We start from the raw sequence: 17,624 nt of genomic DNA, 5'->3' as shown, positions 1-17,624 counted from the left end.
TACCAAAAATGCAGAAGGTGCATCAGAGTTACTGTTGCATTAACTTAAATTTTTTTCAAAAGAAAGTGCACTCACTGTAAATATTGTTTAAATAATCAAGATCATGTAAACACCTATAATCAGTGCAGCTGTTAATTAACAGTTTTCCATCTCGGAATACGGAGATGTAATCACTTCTCTCAGTTTGGATACACACATACAACTTACTTATCTACAATAATTCAACATCAGTTCATTGCCCACATACTGCTAACAAAAGTAAGTTAAATCTCTACAGATTTGTGTATAAAGACTGTAGAATAGACTGGCTGTTCTTTTGATTGGCTAAAGAAAATGTTAAAAAAAGAGGTAAGACAATGTAACCACCACATAGGAACAAACTATGTACGTGATGCAATACTGCTGTCTGTAACACAGGTTGGAGATGCATGATTAAAACGAAAGCTGTCAAAATATGATGAAACGTTTTACAGCAAGTCTTAAAAGGAGGGGGGTTCACAATGGTTTTCTGAAGGCAAAAGGCACACAGCAGTCTTGGAAGGGTCACACTACATTTTTTTTGAACGCTGCTTCTGGCTGCGCACCTCTTTTGCCAAGTAACCATACTGCCATAACCGTCAATCCAGCTGTGCAAGCTAGCTATTGTTTCCAATATGTACAAGCAGACAGTTCTGTCTTTTCCCCTTTTAGAAAGTGATCTACTATTAACTAGCAAGTGTGGTGCTGCCAGTTATAATAAGCCAAGCCATTGTTATTTTAAGTCTCTAAACTCTACTGTTTAGAGTTCAGAGTCCTCAGCAACTGCAACAGTCACTAAAGGCCCATCATTTTGATTTGAATGGTCAGCACAAAAAATGCTTGTGATGTGGGCTACTTGAACGCTCAAACTTAGTGAACCCCTGTTTAAGACTTGCAGGATTATAAAGCCATAGTTAGTGTAGACCTAGTATGACCATTAGTATGTGGCATGTGCCTGAGTGAGGTTAGAGAGGTAGGTAAGTGATAAGGCTGTATCTGGTTAGGTTCAAGGCTTTACTGTTTGTTATAAGGCCACCGATCTTAGTGCTTTAGTTTCTTATTGAGGCCCATCAGTTTGAAGGTGACTGCTGCAATCTTCTCATACACCACGAACATGAGAGCTGCCGTCAGGACCGTCTGTAAAAGCTTGGCCTCCAGACCTTTGTACAAGCCTATCACTCCGTTTCTCCTGCGAAAGAGATAAGAACAAGGACAAGAGGGTTATTCTTCAAGGACAAATGACTGCACAACTTATCAGGGGAGTAAATCTCTGTCCTCAAAATACTTTTGGTTGCAGTTATTTAGGAAATGATTCAATGCTTCATGAAATCTCTAATTTCAACATAATTCAGAATTATTTTACAGAAGACCCTGATTACACAAATATGACTGAGGGGGACTATTTATACAGTACTGAGAACAATGTAAAATATACTACGCTTTACTTTTGTTTGAATATTTTTGCCCATAAAATCACCACATATGTTACTGAACATTTACAAACCAATTATAAATCAATCCTAACATTCCTAAATTGATGTATATGAAACACTCAGACTGATGTACTGATGTATTTTAAACTCCTACAGATTAATCACCCTCAGTAACCAGTTTATACAGTTCAGGCAAAGTGGGTTTATAAATAGTATCTTTGACTATTTTTACTACAGAACCATTTTTAGAAGATTCAAGAAGCATTAACAACCATTCCTCCGTCAAAGAGAAGAACAAATTAACTCTGCAAAGAACCATTCAAACATTCAAAAGTTTCTTTGAGTTACCACGGTTCTAAATTTTACCTTTGCCTTTACTAAAGAACCTATGAAGAACCCTCTTGTTGTATCATATGAAGAGCTGGCAGAGTTTTTGTGCATATGAACTTACTTGATTCTGTCCATTAGTAAATCCACCACATTACGTAGGCTGCCCATCAGACCCCCTTTCTCTTGTGATTTGTATTGGCCAAACTGAGGAAGAAGCCATAGCAGAGATGGTGGCACATGAGCAATTCGCACTAAATGTCAAGTTGTAAAGGTAATCTCCAGACCCAGTGATAAACTAATGAATAAATGTGTTTACCCTCAGAATAGCCTGGACGGTCTGCAGTGGATAAGTGGCGGAGGTTGCGATAGCTTTGGCAATGGCACCGATGAGGAAGATCTCAACTGATGAAATCTGTAAGCCAACAAAAAACAAAGTCCAGCATTTTCAGCACAAAGAATGCAGATACATGCTGAGAAAGTTATTAATTGACAGCCTGAGCCCAGAGCAGCCTAACCCAGTGTTCTCCAACAAACACAGATCCAAATGTTTGGTTGGTGTACCCTATGTGTGTGTCAGTTGGGAGTCTCTAGAATGTCCTGCCCCATTCACTGTGGTTTCTCTGTTCTTATTCTAGATCAGTATAAAGACAAATGGCAACATTGGAATGCTGTTGTTTGTGTGCCCTGGCACATACCAGACCAGAAAGTTTGTAAACAAAAGATTGTTGATTGCTATTTTTAGAATTATTACTTTGTGAATTGTTCACTAAGGTGACATAAGCCAGTTAAGAAATCTAAGGCTTCCACTATTAGCGTTTATGTTAGCCTCCACAAAAGAGTGTTTTTGCTTGTATTTTTACACTCAGAGAAAAATATAAGCTTTGTTTGATGACACACACGTATTCATTTGTGTAAAAAGTGTGATATTTCGTTATGTGTCGGCCAATAAGTTAAATCTAACTAGCAAGCAGGGTAGCTTATTAGCCTAATTAAATGACCAAAAAGACTATTAAATTGTAACAGTTCCAGCTCTCTCAAGCAGATTCCCTTTTGGGCAGGTGCTTGTTTTTGAACATGCAGTGTAAAAACACCCTTCTAGAGTAAATGCTTCTTCTGCAGTGAAAGTAAGATTCATTTAAAACCAGAATTTAACAACCAACAGGGACCATGACAGCTTTAGTAGGATACAGGCTTACTAAGATCAACAACAGTGACATTAGGAACAACTAGTTTGTGAAGTAAGTTTGTGTGTGTGTGGTGTGTGTGTGTATCCAGCATCTTCATATATAGATATAACATATATAATAGAATAACAAATAGTAATGAGCTCACCTTCCTTCCTCCTTGCCCTGCCCTCCTTTTCATGGCCTCATAGAACATAAACTGCACCGCTGGATTGAACACCAACACCAGGGATGGGAGCGTGCCGTTCCACAGAGTCCCCACTCCCTCTTTAGCTATGATCTGGGAGAAGGCGTCTTGGAGAGGAGCAGAAAAAATCGTTTTAATTTATGTTGTATGCTGTTGTGGTTACGCTGCAGTTTCTGTGGCTAAAAGACTACATTCAGCTACAGCAACCAACATTTTTTACACTAAAAATTTCTATTAACTGGCCTATATGTGCTCCGCCCACAAATGTGCTCTTTTGTAGCTACCGCTTCATGTTGACAACATTTGTTTTTTAAAGCTTCTAACCTCACAAACAATGCATTTGTGGGCAGTGCACAGATCAACGGAAAACAGACCGCAGTTTTCTGATTTTGTGGATGAGGTACGTATGTTTCCATTGACAGTCTATACCTCAGTGGAGTAATGGTTATGTAAGGTGTTCTTCAGTGCTCTTCGGACTGACCAAAAATGCCATTGTACTGAGTCTGGTGGAGTTCCTCATTCCGGAATTTTGCTCCCTGCAGCTTCAGCCGAGTGTTCACCACCCACATCGGTGTGGTCAGGAGCACATTCACGGCCCCTGTCGAAGATATCAGAACATACCCAGTTAGAGAGTTCAATTCTTAAAGAAGTTAAAAGCACTGCGTTTTACTTCTGCGGGTGTTGTGGTGTCTCTCAGTAAATTCTTGTTTTCTTTCCTGGCTTTCTTTACACAAGCAAGCAAGCCACTTAGATGTCAAGCCTAGGGCTGGAGAAAATATCTAATTGTGATTTTTCTGACCACTATTGTGACTGTGATTTAAATTGCAATTGTTTTCTATAAAATAAGGTCAAGGCCAAGAACACCAGCAAATCCAGTTCTTCTGGGTTTAAGCATGAACGCTCAATGTGCCACACTGCTAGTTAGTTGTGGTTGTGATTTCACATTTGTTTTTTCTTATTGGTCTGTCTCATCTAAATTTGCGAGCTCAACGTTATTGGGTTAAATTTCCTCACTTAAAATTCAAGACAATGTTGTTGATAATATAATAATATAAACTGTGATAAAAACTGTACTCTTTCAAATTGTGATTTCAGTATAAAAACAATTCAGCTTTCAGCCCTATTCAAGCCAGTAGGTTCCACATTTTAATTTTGTGTCACCCTAAATTGTGATTAGATTGCCATTTAATAATTCTTCACTTTGAACAACGTATGTCCTATATAACAATCCAATCTCTTTATTTTTTACAATTATCATTTAATCATTGTATTACAGTTGTGTATTTGAAGATACACACAAAATGTTTAAACCTGAGATCTGAAATCAAACCATTTGTTAGCTCTGTTGTCATTAATTGGCACTGGGATCAGTCACACACATTCCCAATCAGACTCTGAGCTATTTTTTGGCACACTGAGCTCTACAAAGTAGCCATCTTCCATCCTTAAGAAAAAAACTGGAAGACATGAGTTACTGCTGTCTATATTTACTGCTGGACAGTTTATTGGTGCTTCTCGACATGTTCGCTCTTGAACGAGTATTTTATTACCTCTAATAAAAACTCTTCGCAGTAGTTACCAGCAACATTTAAAAAGTCATGACATGATGTCAGAACACTTACTTCATGGTATCAGCAATGCTGTTGGCAGTAAAGTCACTAAGTTAGCTTAGCGGTTCTCGTTCTGGAGATGTAGTGGGGGTGCCATCATTTTTTATTACTTTTTTTTTTTTACTTTCTATTTAATTTAATATTATTTATTCAATTAAATGTTAAGACAGTCCCCATAATTATAAACTCCGATTTTAAGTTTTATTAACAAACATCTCTGTTTAGTTTACACTGTTTATCATACATTTCTCCTTTTTGAAATGCTGTATTTTTAGCATTCCCTGTAGCCGGCAGGGTTGCCAAGTCAACCAACCCAAAGTCTCATTAAAAGTCACCCACTAGAAGCTGAAACTCTTTTTTTTTTATTTTATGTGGCAAGAAAAATGCAAACCCTGGCAATCCTGACAAAGGTTGTGTGTGCTGTAGCAAACACCCCATAGTACAACAAATGAAAAGCGAATATTGCTAATAAACATTCTAAATTATATCACTTTAATCCAGTGGGATGGATTTTTTTCTTCAAATTGAGCTCTGATTATAGAAAACGTGTGCTGTTTCTCACCTGAGATGAAGCCCATGACCAGATCTTTGCTAGGCCTGGACTGCCGTTTGCCAGTGACCATCACTCGCTTCAGGGAGTTGAAAGTGTAGAAGTAGACAAAATTAGAACAGCACAGGCTGGAGATTACAGGAAACCAGCCACGATAGAGAGACATTCTGCATGATCAAAGAGGAAACAAGTGTAATGTGTTATATGACAGTATAAAAGTATGAAATTTTTCCATTTTATACTATAAGGTTAATATTATTAGCCGGCATTCTGATCACTGACAATACTGATCAGTGTAATTTTATTTGGTCAAAAGTCAACAGACTGCAGTGGTTTTAAACCAACCATGCTTCTCTGACCAGGTCAGCCTGTACTGCTACAATGAAGGTGAGCAATTGGTTGGCCTAGCAGCATTAGGGCAATGTGATGTGATAGAACTTCTCGAACAAGCTGTTCTAAACAAAATATTTGGCGTTTTTAACCGGCATCATTTTTAACTGATACTGAGAAATGTGTGTAGCCTTAATATCAGCTGATTTTTAATACTTACATCCCCTCTTCCTTTGCTATCTCAGCCAGAATGACAGGGGTGGATTTGGCTTTCCGGTTCTCGTCCACTGAACGACAGCATCAGAATTTAGTTAATTTAGTCATTCTAGTACCAAACAGTAAATTCTTAAGCAACAATCAAGATGAACTCACACCCCCAAGAGCAAAGTCATACCAGTAAAACCACTTATCAGTCAACAATATGTCAGCAACTCACCCTGAAGTCTAATTCTGGCTGTGTCCAGAGGGAAAAACACAGTCATTGCGGTCATACTGCCCTGTGAACAACATACAATAACTGGTTAATAACAAGGGTCTCAGATTCTAATGGACACCCTGATCAACCAGGTCTCAGACTCATAAGTAATTAATAAATTAAGTTTGGCATCAAAATTGAAACAGTGGAGGAAAAATCTACAGATGGGCGTCATAGTAAGAAACAGAAGTAAACTGTTACACCTGTGAGTGAAGAAGCTGTTAAAATTTAACTTTTCCTTTTTTTTAATAAGTCATGCTAGTGAATTTTCAGCATGCAGTTTAATCCTAGTGGAACTGACGGCAGAGTCAGTCTTCATGTCCAAAGGGTTTGGAGACACTGGCTCATCCAGTATTTCTTCTGAGTTGAAAGGTATTAGTGAGTTAGCTCCCTTTGCTGTGGTCCCAGCCTGTACTTTTCTAAGAAGGCTTTACACTAGATGTTGGAACACTGCTGTGAGGATTTGATTGCATTCAGCCACAAGAGCATTAGTGAGATCAGCTACTGATGTCTGATGATTAGATCTGGACACACAAAGGCCACTCTAACTTCTGAGTGGGCAATATAATGACATTTATTGTTACTGAGATAACTTAAATGATGTGCTTTTCTGAGCATATCATAGACAAAGTCAGTACCTGCTCCTTCCATGCATCGTGGTAAAGAGCATAATTAATCCTATTTAACTGCATTAAGTGAGGCACAGTATATGAAATACTGAAGGAAAAACATTCTATTCACACTTTTGGGTTTTTGAAATTTGGCTGTAGGGGAGTTTTTTTTTCTGTTCCAGCTCTTCAAACGTCTGACAAAATTAATATCATGTTATGCCTTCCAGAGATACCTGGTGGATAGTGCACTTTTAATCACTCCAGAGAAAGGAGATATACTGCTTCACAGCCCAGTGCTGGGGGGCTTTATACTCCTCTGCCCGACGTATTAGGCATGGTGACGTCAGGCTCCTGAGTCCCAACCTAGTGAGATTCTACACGTTGTGCGTGTGTGTGCACTGGGTTAGCAAAGAGTGCACCTGAAAGTAGCTGGATTACAGCTGGATTACAAGGGCAATCTGGATAAACTTGGGCTTATAATGTCATACAGCATTTATAAGCATTTATAAGCTTAAGAATTGCATTTATAAGCTTTTATAAGCTTATTTATAAGCATTTATAAGCTTAAGAATTGTTGTTTGTAAGCGAGTATTACCAAAATAACTACAGAATATCGCCCAGCCGCGCTTTACTTTCAGTCTGTTTAAAGCTGACCGTGAACGGCCGGTGTTGCTAAATTGACTCCATCTCAACTCTTCCTAGCTTAGCAGAACCTTTTTATGTTGCTAGATTTGTCGGTAAAATGAGCTGCTAAAGGTGCTGCAAGGCTGCTGTGTAGTCGAGGGGAGTTCTCTTACCATCGCTCCGGCCACGGCGTGGACAAGAGTCTCATAAGACAGGAGACCCACAGCTGCTCCGTCATTCTCAGACATTCTGCTTCCCGTCTCTGAACTGCAGAAAGCAGCTGATTAATGCGTCTCGGAGCGGTTTAAGATGCAAACGACGGATCCTGAGAAGCTTCTGACTCCTTCTGGGATGTTCAGTCCATTCTCACGGATGACAACAGTGGTCAGAATACACAACCGACTGTTCAGTACCTGCAGTGTATTTCCGCGTTGTTCATTAACCGGCTCTGGATGTTTGGTGTAAAATGACTCGAGATCGCCATCTGCCGCCCGGATGTGCTGCCGGAAACAGCGATGGCGGCCTAAATGTGAAGTTCATGTGGAAGACAGTAGGTGGCGCAGTACTCCAGACATGTGGCTGTAGTTTTAGGTTAGAAAAGGTAACAAATACGTTTATGAGAAACGTTTTGTTAAAGAAGTACTAACCTGGTCAGCTGAGAAGAAAATATGTTTACAAGGAGGAGAAATAAGGAGAGAGCAGAAGGCTAAACATATTAGGAAAATATATTTGGTCTATTTGATTTTACCAAAAGCAAAAGTGATGAATTAAAAAAATTTAAATGATATTTACCCTTTCCAATGAATTTTTGAGGGTAACATTTAATTTAGATACAAATGCATGTTGTTTCTGTCAGAATAACATTGAAACATATTTTCCTTCAGTGTGAAAAGGTACAAACATTCTGGACATCTTTTCAAAACTGGCTTAGGTCTGAAAATCTTGAGCTACATCTGGGTAATGAAATGTCTGTGAAGGTTGGCCTATTCCTGGAGGAGAAAAAGACTGAATTTCAATGAATATTTTGACTGTGTTATGCATTTACTTTGTACATAAGTATCAATGTACCCAGATGATTCCCCATCTAAATATATGGACTGTCTTTTGTTTTATTTATTTATTAATTTTCTCATTTTTATATTTTGATGTTCAACATGGTGGTCTGTCGTTGCTGTTTCCAGTGTTTTAATGCGTTTAGATCGGATAAGGTGTGAAAATGTCTGGGAACCTAATAAGTAAACTAAGGCAGCTGATTGGTGCTGGGGAAAGGTCATTGTGATAAATGTTGTGATAAAATGTCCCCAGTAAACTATTCCCAAAGGTGATCAGTGAAAAGGCTGTGTTTAGAAGGCAGTAGTTTAGTATTCTGGTTAGGTTGCACAATGTACATATTGCTACATGTTGCAGTTTCTTTTTCTCCTCCTCTGTTCAGAGCAGAAGCATATCAAACCTTCAACAAAGAATCTTGACGTAATTAATTATTTTCTCTGAATATTGACTTAGACTCTCAAAATAATTATTTTCTTGACATTTTGGCCTAGGGGTTGGCCTAGACCCCTTAGTTCCAGTGAAGGGAGAACTTAATGCTTCAGCTTACCAAGACATTTGTATGCTTATAACATTGTGGGAACGGTTTGGGGAAGACCCTTTTCTGTTTCAACCATGACTGAGCCCCAGTGCACAAAACAGGCACGGCTGGGTGAGTTTGGTGTGGAAGAACTTGACAGGCCCGCACAGAGCCCTGACCTCAACCCCATTGAACACCTTTGGGATGAACTAGAACAGAGATTGCGAGCCAGGCCCTTTCATCCAACATCAGTGTCTGACCTCACAGATGCTCTGTAATGGGCATAAATTCCAACAGACACACTTCAAAATTTTGTAGAAAGCTTCCCAGAAGAGTGGAAGTAGAGTGTTGTAGCTTCAATGGAGGACCGACTCCATATTAATGCCTATTGATTTGGAACTGGGTGTGTGTGTGTGTGTGTGTGTGTGTGTGTGTGTGTGTGTGTGTCTGTCTGTGTGAATGCCTTGATTCTTCCAAAAACATCTAGAGAATATCTGTGATTGGCCAAGATATTCAAAGCATACAATAAAACATTCATATTGCAATGGCCGATGACACGATAAACAAGTGATATAACTATAGTGATTATTGTGCACAAAATATAATTTGTTAATTGTTGTTGTGACAATGTGCAGCCCTAATAAACAGGTATAGGGCTGTTTTGTGGCATTAAATTTTTATCACAAAAAAAAATAAAGAGAAGCAAAAAAGTATCCCTGTGGAAAAGTGTTTTTTAGTTCAGTTCAGTTTACTGTGAAACAATACTGTCTCTTCACAGTGCCACAGCAAACGGTGGACTTTGCTTTGTTTTATGGCTCTGACTAAGTGGTAATGACGCCCTGGCTGGGCAATTCAGCCCCGCTCACTTCTGCTTTTGGACGTGTGGAGAGAGAAGAGAGGGGTCTGAAAATGTTCTTCTGAAGCTGCGTGCCTGATTACAGTTGAATCTTTTGTTCAAAACTTGCTAGTATCTGTCACAGTCATGTCAAGATATCATAAAGCAGCCATTGATGGCTATTTGGATCTCTTAAAGGAGGCCACTAAAAAGGATTTGAACACCCCTGACGAGGATGGCATGACACCCACTCTGTGGGCAGCTTACCATGGACGACTGGAGGCTCTTCAGCTTATCTGTAGCAGAGGGTGAGCTTTATTTTCTGCTCTTTGTTCACTCCACATACACACGTACTGTAGGTTATATGTTTTGGATAAATCAGTTCCAGCTGTTCAGCAGATTAACGTACTCTGTTTATTCCTTTGAAGGTAAAAACATTTAGAAGTCTCTCATGACTTTTAAAAAAAATCTAAGGTATTTAGGAATCAAAGAGACTAGATATTATTTGTTTTGCACTGGTTGCAAAAGAAGAGGGGAATTTTTTTAGGATATCTGTAAACAGAAATTAGGTGTAATAGTAAGTTATAGTTTATTGTTTAAAAAATCTTTTGTAAGTAGCCTCACAAGATGACAATCTGATTTTTGCAAACTTTTCAATGTGCTCAGATGTGTCCTTTTTTATTGTCATTGGACACTTCTGGCTTCTTCACTTAGTGTAAAGGTAGCCATCATTCTACTTTATCTTTGTAAAAGAATGTGAAGTCTGTTCATTTCCAGTCTATAAACAATACAGCCAGGCATGTGTATCATGGCAAAGTCCTGAAAGTTTAAAATGGACCATTTCTGTCTTTCATAACTGAAAAAACAACACTCATTCTGGCAGAGTGTCAGAGATTATCTTGGCCTCGTTTTTCTGTTTCAGTCTGTTACAATCTGCCATTCTCTTTTCCTTCTTTGTATTCCCATAAGCGATGCCAAGCGTTTAATGAGGCAAATGAATTATGTAAATAAGAAACAACAGGGCTTCTCATGCTTCTGTAGCTTGTTCACTATTGATGGTTCCACAAAGCTAAAACACAGTTGTGTGCAAATGTTTGGGCCCCCTGGCCAAATGACATATTTTGTTGATTTCTTTATTTTGTTGAAAGTCAACAGTAAAATTTAAACACAACCTCCCCTAAAAATGACATTTTTCTGCAAATGTTAATGCACGGTTAGGTTAATTTGATTAATTTCAAAGAAAAAGAAAGAAAAATAGTATTTGCAGAATGTGCCAAAGTTTTGACACCCTTCCAGTTGTAAAATCTCAGCCCTTAATTAACTTGTTAGGCCTTAATTGACTCGTTAGGACTGATTAGGCAGGTCAGGAATTGACAGCTGATGGGACATCATATATTCTCTGACTCTTTAAATCCTCTGCTAACACTCAACAACCATGGGTTCCTCTAAGCAGCTGGCTGAGGGTCTGAAAATGAAACTTATTGATGCCTATAAAGCAGGGAAAGCTATAAAAAGATTTCAAAGTGCTTCCAGCTTGCAGTTTCTACTGTCTAAAATGTCATTATAAATGGCACTTAAGTTGAACTGGAGATCTAGAAGACCAAGAAAACTTCTAGTACTTTGGCCAGAAAGGCAAAGCAAAACTCCCAGAAAAGTACCTGCAGGAAGGGTTAACTGACAAAGGAGCAGTGGTGCACTGTTCTGCTGTGCAGTGTTGCTTGTACAAACATAACCTGCATAGAAAAGTCATGAAAAGGAAATCTGACCTGCAACTTCATCACAAAAGTCAACATCTAGAGAAGGCAAAACAACATCTAGATAAGCCAGAGACAATTTGGAGACAAGTGTTGTCAACCGAAAAAGAACACCTTGCCATCTTTTAAGCATGGGGGGATCTCCTGTGCTTTAGGACTGTGTGGCAGCCACTTGAACAAGAAACATTGTATGCGTAGATGGAAGAATGGATTCCACTAAATATCAGCAAGTTCTAGAAGAAAATGTGATGCAGCCAGTCAAGAGACTGAAGCTGAAAAGAGGCTGGCTTCTACAACATGACGATGATCCACAACAAACACCAAAATCTACTATGAACTACTGCAAGAAACACAAGCTGAAGCTTTTGGAATGGCCCTCACAGTCACAGACTTGAAAATCTGTGTGTAGATTTTAAACATAGCGTGTATGCAAGACAACCCAAAATATTGCAGAACTAAGCATAGAAAAGTGGGTGACAATTCCTTAAACAAAAACAGAGAGACTCCTGGCAGGCTTCAAAAAGTGTCTGCAAGCTGTGATATCTGACAAAGAGGTGTTACTCAGTTCTAACTTCGTAAGGTGTCTAGACTTTTGCACATGACCACAATTTCCATTTTATTTATTTCTAAGTATTTATAAGTTAATCTGATTTGCAGTAGCTGTATATTAACATTTACAAAATGTTTTTAATAGTTTGCTGCAGAGGTTGTGTTTACTTTTTTCTCTTCAAAAATCAGCAAAATATTTCATTTGGCCAGGGGTGCCCACACTTTTGCATGCAATGGAATAATTATAATAGGTCAATTTTCCATGTCAGGTTTAATTAGACATCTACTGATGACTTGGAAATAACCTTTGTTATCAGCGCCGAGCTGTTGTTACTATGGAAAGGTGCTACACACACAGAAATAAGCTGTTGTCGATATTGTTATCACAGATTTTACGTGCATGGCTGGACCTCACATTGACCTTCGCTCTTAATGGATTACAGATTAACTTGCTACTCTGTGTTAATCATTATATTAGCTATAATAAAGCAGATGGTAAAGACCTACAGTTCCTTGTTGCTGTAACAAGATGCTATATTTTCAAAATGGTAACTTTACAAGAAAGTTTTTTAAATTTTCTTACTTTTCAATGAATGATTGGCTAAAAAATCAAGTTTATACAATTCTCCAATTACCTGAAACGTAGTCAGTAAATAAAAATTTTTTGCACTAGGTCTAGTAGGACAATGTAGCTAACCGGTAATGGCAGTCTGTGTCACCCATAAAATAATATTTGTATTATATTAGCTTCATAGCCAATTCAGACACCAAATATGTCTTTACCAAATGGCTATGTTTGGGCTAAGGGGAGTATATATGTTTGGGTAATTCGTTCTCTTAATGTATGTTAATGTAATGAGATGAATTTCCCAGATGTTTTTGGATCATTTTTATCATCACTAAATATTCACAGTTCTTAAAGGCCAGCTGGTGTTTTTCAATAATAAGTTATCATATCAGCTGTGATTTGAGTGAAAACAACTGACAGGATGGTATCAAGTTAGGATTGAATGGCGGGTTGTTATGCAATTGGACTAATAAAGTATGTCAAAGATACAGCAGAATCTTTATAGATTCTTTAAAGATTCTGCATATAATTCCCAAATTACAACACAAGGTTGTGCAAGGTTGTTAAAGAATAGCTCTAAATGATACACCATGTGTTTGTTTTACAGTGGAGATCCTGACAGAAGTGACATCTGGGGGAACACGCCCTTACACCACGCAGCCTCCAACGGACACATGCACATCCTTAGCTTCCTGGTGAACTTCGGAGCCAATCTCTTCGCTTTGGACAATGACTTCCACACTCCTATGGATGTGGCTGCCTCCAGGGATCAGATGAATTGCGTCCGCTTCCTAGACAACGCCGCCTCTCAGCAGACCCGCCAGAATGCAAAGAAGGTGGCTCGCTTGAAGGAGCAGGCGGTCAAAGATGCAGAGCGCAGGGTGAAGCTGTGCGAGAAGGTCAAGAAGAGGCACCAGAGTAAGATGGACAAGATGTATCGTGGCTCTGTCTCCGAAGCCAGCGTATCTTCTCTCTCCAGCACAGGCACAATGAATAACGTCAACGAGCAGTTCTCAAAGCTCATCGCCTCAGACACAACTGGGTCTATCAAGGCAACGATCAAGGGAACCCTCCAGCGCAAGTTTGGAAAGAAGGACAAGGGAACTGTGTCTAGACAAGGGGACAGCAATGTTATATACGTAAAGCAGGAGAATGGAAATGCAGAGAAGCCGGAATTCACAGACGTCTTCAATGAGCTGGATGAAAACGAGGAGGATGAAGATGGAATGGGAGGTTTCAAAGATGAAGAAGATGAAGAAGGTGCTGGTCAAGCGAAGGAGTCTATCTTTAAAAGACCCGGCCTTGGGAACATGGTTTTCCGAAAGAATTTCTCTATGGAAATGGGCATTGAGCCAGATGAATTCCCCAGTGGCGACATGGAGGACCTCGGATACCTCATCCGCAAGGAGGTGTTTGAGGCAGAAGATGAAGGAATGGAGGATTATTCAGAAGAGGACTCACAGCTGCCTTGGAAGCAGGAGGAGCTCGGACTGGACGAGGATGAAGAGGAGACTTTGCCCCTGGACGCTTTCCTTAACTCTGTTAACCTGCTGGACTTTGCCCCCGTGTTCGTCCGTGAGCAGTTGGACCTGGAAGCCCTCATGCTCTGCTCAGATGATGATCTAAAAAGCATCCGGATCCAGCTAGGACCTCGCAAGAAGATTCTGGAAGCAGCGGCTAGAAGGAAAGCAGCCTTGGAGCAGCCTGGTGTCATGAAGGACACCTTCCTGTAATGCCACCGTATGTACAGTTGTACGCAACAGCTTGAACGTGTTTTGCTGATTTTATTAGTGAAAATAAGTACAAATGCTCTCCAGGGAATAAGCTGAAATATTTTTCTGCAAATTTAGTGCAGAAAATTTGTTAAGTTCAGCAGATAAACAATCATCATGTAGTAAAACATACAGAAGTGTGTTCTCTGAGGGTGTGTTACTCTTTTTCATCTAAAAAGTCAACAAAATGTGTAATTTGACCAGAGGTGCCCAAACTTTTGCACACCACTGTGTATGAATATTTCCAGTGTCATTTATCTGAAACTCTTTAAGTGATTCAACTGCTTATTCCTCATCACACTGTGTCAAAGCTTTTAAAAGATTGATATAAAGCTATATATACTATAAATTTAAGATGCTTTTAATAAAATATGTAAAATACTTTATTATAGAAAAAAAAAATTCATCAGTAAATTCTTGTCTTGTATTTTTTTGCCATTTAAATTTGCTTACAAATGAAGCTAACGTATGTACATTTTCTCTCCTTTACCCATTTTTCTCAAGAGCTATGATGATGATTATACATAGCTATGGCATCCATGTACGGTTTTGATGGTCCCCTATAGATGATCTACACATACTTAAATTATTAAGAAATTATTATTAAATTATTAAGAAGCCCGTTTTGAATTCATTGTTTTTGTGATGTCACTAAAACCAAAGTATTTACATTCATCCACCTGTTCAGCCTACAACAGTTTAGCCCTGCCTATTCAAACTTCAGTTAAAAGGGGTGTTTCAGCCTATACTAACCTTTTAAAAGAAAGCACAATACAGAGCAAACGTAAGTGACTTGAGAGCGAAAAGCCTCCCCTTGTGGAGAATCTTCAGCCTGCTGAACGCAACTTTATGATGACTGTGGTTGGGGACTGCTTTGAGTAGAAGGCAATGAAATGTAATAGGTGGGATGTTTTTAGTCAGTCAGAATTCGAAAGGCCAGGCCTACATTCAATTGTGCACAGATTTAACAATTCCTATGTTTTGGCCTTTAAATCAATAGAAAATAGGAAACCTAGGTTTATAGTAGTCCTGTGATAAAGATGAAGTCCTAGTAAGAAAAGTCTCTAAAGTTTGATGGCAGAATAAACTTATTTTAAAGATTCAGAGCATTAGTTAAAAGAAATTATACAACTGCTGTTGCCTTATGTTTCACAGTTGTCCCTGAAAAGCTATAAATGGAGCATTAATTTGAATTAACTCAAACTACAGTCTGGTTTGGAAGAAGAGAATTATACATTAATGCTGCTCAAGTTCTGATGCTCAAATTTAAATCTGGTAGGCTGTGCACTGAGTCATTTAACCTGAGTTCTTGTTTGGTTGATTTTAATTTTGCCTCATAAATGTACGAACCCCATCTCCAGAAAAGCTGAGACATTTTGTAATATACTAATGTCCATCTACAAAAATACAATTAAGTTGGTCAGTGAAAACATTGGAAATCTTTTCTTTGTACTTTTTGTCAGTGCTGTGGTGTAGCAGCATCATTCATGTTGTTCATGGCAAAATAGTGCAGATAGCAGGCTGCAGTGGGATGTGTGGAAGAGATAAAGACCTTGATTTTTTTTAAATTTTGTAATCAATATATTTGTTAACTGTGAAATTCACAAAATTAAGAGAAACATACTGGCTGTACTGAAAGAATGGAAAATTTTATTGACAGCAAACTAAGTAGCTGATAAGACAGACTGATGGGTTAAGGTCCAAAAAATTACAAGTACATTTGTTTAGAAATGTATCCTGAATAAATAATACAATTTTTTTCTTGTAATGTCAGATGATATTTATTGCATGTTTAGGTGTTTAAAACATCAAAATAAACATGCAAATATCAACTTATATATCACATATATTTATGCAATAATAAAAAGTATGTTTTTAACATTCCTGCTGGGCTGTTGAAGAAAAGACAGTTCTGTCCTGTCTTTGTAGCTGTGGCTTTTATATGATTAGATGAGCCGTGGACAAAATCACAAAGACAGCGTCATAGTCGGAGAAGAATTTGGGCACCAGCAACACTGCTGTGTCTGACACACATACCTCTGCAACAAATACTATGGGGGATCCAAGGGGACTTCTGATCTGTAAAAATGAGAAAAAAGTCATTTTGTTGTTTGCTACAGGTCATCCTCCACTGCACGGAACTGAGACGCCAACACCAAACCAGTCTACCTCTTCAAAGTGAGATGTGCTCAATCTAAAAACCACAGCACCCTGAAAGGCCTGACTGTAATAACGCCACACGCTATCACATTTTCTAACAACGACCTTTCCCTGAATTTGTGGGGTTTTTTCAAGGAAAAGCACAGCGTCATAATTTCTGAAAATGTTTAAGCTCTGCATGTACACATAATAATAGAACCAGTCACCTTTCTGTCTTATCCTGTACATACTTTCCAAAAAAATCTGCGCACACAACAAAATCACACCACGCCTGAAATGAGAAGCTGGCCTCAAACTCGCCAGTAATAATCAAGCTGTGTATTCAGGATGAATGAGTCATTCTTCATTACAATGTATTTGCAGTCCACAAAGCTGGGCACATTAGGACACTTGAACTCACTAAACCAAATGGTGGGTTTCCAAGAAGGCCAAACACCTTGTCGTCTGGGGAGGAAGCAAGCCAGGGGATGTCAGGGTGGATCAGAAGGCCACAGTTGTAAATAACAATTTACATTTTTTATCTTGGCATACTCCATTGCTGCCTCCATCTCCAGACCCCTCCTCATTTCAGCTGTTGGTGCTGCACCTTTTAGCATTCTCTCAGACACTCGCTGAAGAAAGGTCCCGAACATGGCCTCTCAGTCTTGGCTTGCGGAATATTTGCCACTCATAAAGATCAGCAGACATTCCCGTGATGCAGACCAAAGACCTGGATAGAGGCTCAAAGTTTTTATAGGTTGCCTCAACCCTGTGCACAGAGGTCAAGGAATTTGTAAACAGATACAAATATAGAATTTACAAAACATACCTCATATTTTTCGTTTGCAGTTGCACCCTGGATATGTAAATAAAAAATAAGAAAGAAAGCCAGTAGAGCCTTCATCGTCGTAAATGAAATATATATTTTGAAAAGCTTTGTAAGCGACCTGTTCAGGGTGTATCCTGCCTTCCGCTGGGATAGGCTTCAGCACCGCCCCCCTGCAACCGGGAGGGGTGAGCGGTTTAGAAAAAATGTGTGTTTTGTAAGCATTTGTTTATATGCTACTTATAAATAACTGATTCTGGTT

The 17,624-nt window shown here is 38.9% G+C and overlaps 2 protein-coding genes and 1 long non-coding RNA gene across 3 annotated transcripts; 1 reads left to right on the top strand and 2 right to left on the bottom strand.

The window, feature by feature from the left end:
- Window positions 1–522: 522 nt before the first annotated feature.
- On the bottom strand, window positions 523–7,791 carry LOC118821348 (peroxisomal membrane protein PMP34). Its single transcript, XM_036589918.1, has 9 exons — window positions 7,526–7,791; window positions 6,079–6,139; window positions 5,863–5,929; window positions 5,325–5,479; window positions 3,634–3,750; window positions 3,114–3,259; window positions 2,098–2,193; window positions 1,903–1,985; window positions 523–1,207 (listed from the first exon to the last, which is right to left on the bottom strand). The coding sequence occupies exons 1-9, from the start codon at window positions 7,598–7,600 to the stop codon at window positions 1,060–1,062; spliced, it is 948 nt and encodes a 315-aa protein (XP_036445811.1). The 5' UTR covers window positions 7,601–7,791; the 3' UTR covers window positions 523–1,059.
- A 1,981-nt stretch (window positions 7,792–9,772) lies between these two features.
- anks4b (ankyrin repeat and sterile alpha motif domain containing 4B) lies at window positions 9,773–16,155 on the top strand. Its single transcript, XM_036589786.1, has 2 exons — window positions 9,773–10,062; window positions 13,233–16,155. The coding sequence occupies exons 1-2, from the start codon at window positions 9,902–9,904 to the stop codon at window positions 14,356–14,358; spliced, it is 1,287 nt and encodes a 428-aa protein (XP_036445679.1). The 5' UTR covers window positions 9,773–9,901; the 3' UTR covers window positions 14,359–16,155.
- LOC118821252 lies at window positions 16,031–17,475 on the bottom strand. Its single transcript, XR_005008326.1, has 2 exons — window positions 17,070–17,475; window positions 16,031–16,476 (listed from the first exon to the last, which is right to left on the bottom strand). It is a non-coding gene; the product is annotated as an uncharacterized LOC118821252 (long non-coding RNA).
- Between the last annotated feature and the right edge of the window lie 149 nt (window positions 17,476–17,624).

The sequence above is a fragment of the Colossoma macropomum genome, unplaced genomic scaffold, assembly GCF_904425465.1.
Source record: "Colossoma macropomum unplaced genomic scaffold, Colossoma_macropomum, whole genome shotgun sequence".
In the NCBI taxonomy this organism is placed as follows: Eukaryota; Metazoa; Chordata; class Actinopteri; order Characiformes; family Serrasalmidae; genus Colossoma; species Colossoma macropomum.
The sequence above is the reverse complement of the archived record's forward strand: the minus strand, read 5'-3'. Positions and strand labels throughout refer to the sequence as shown.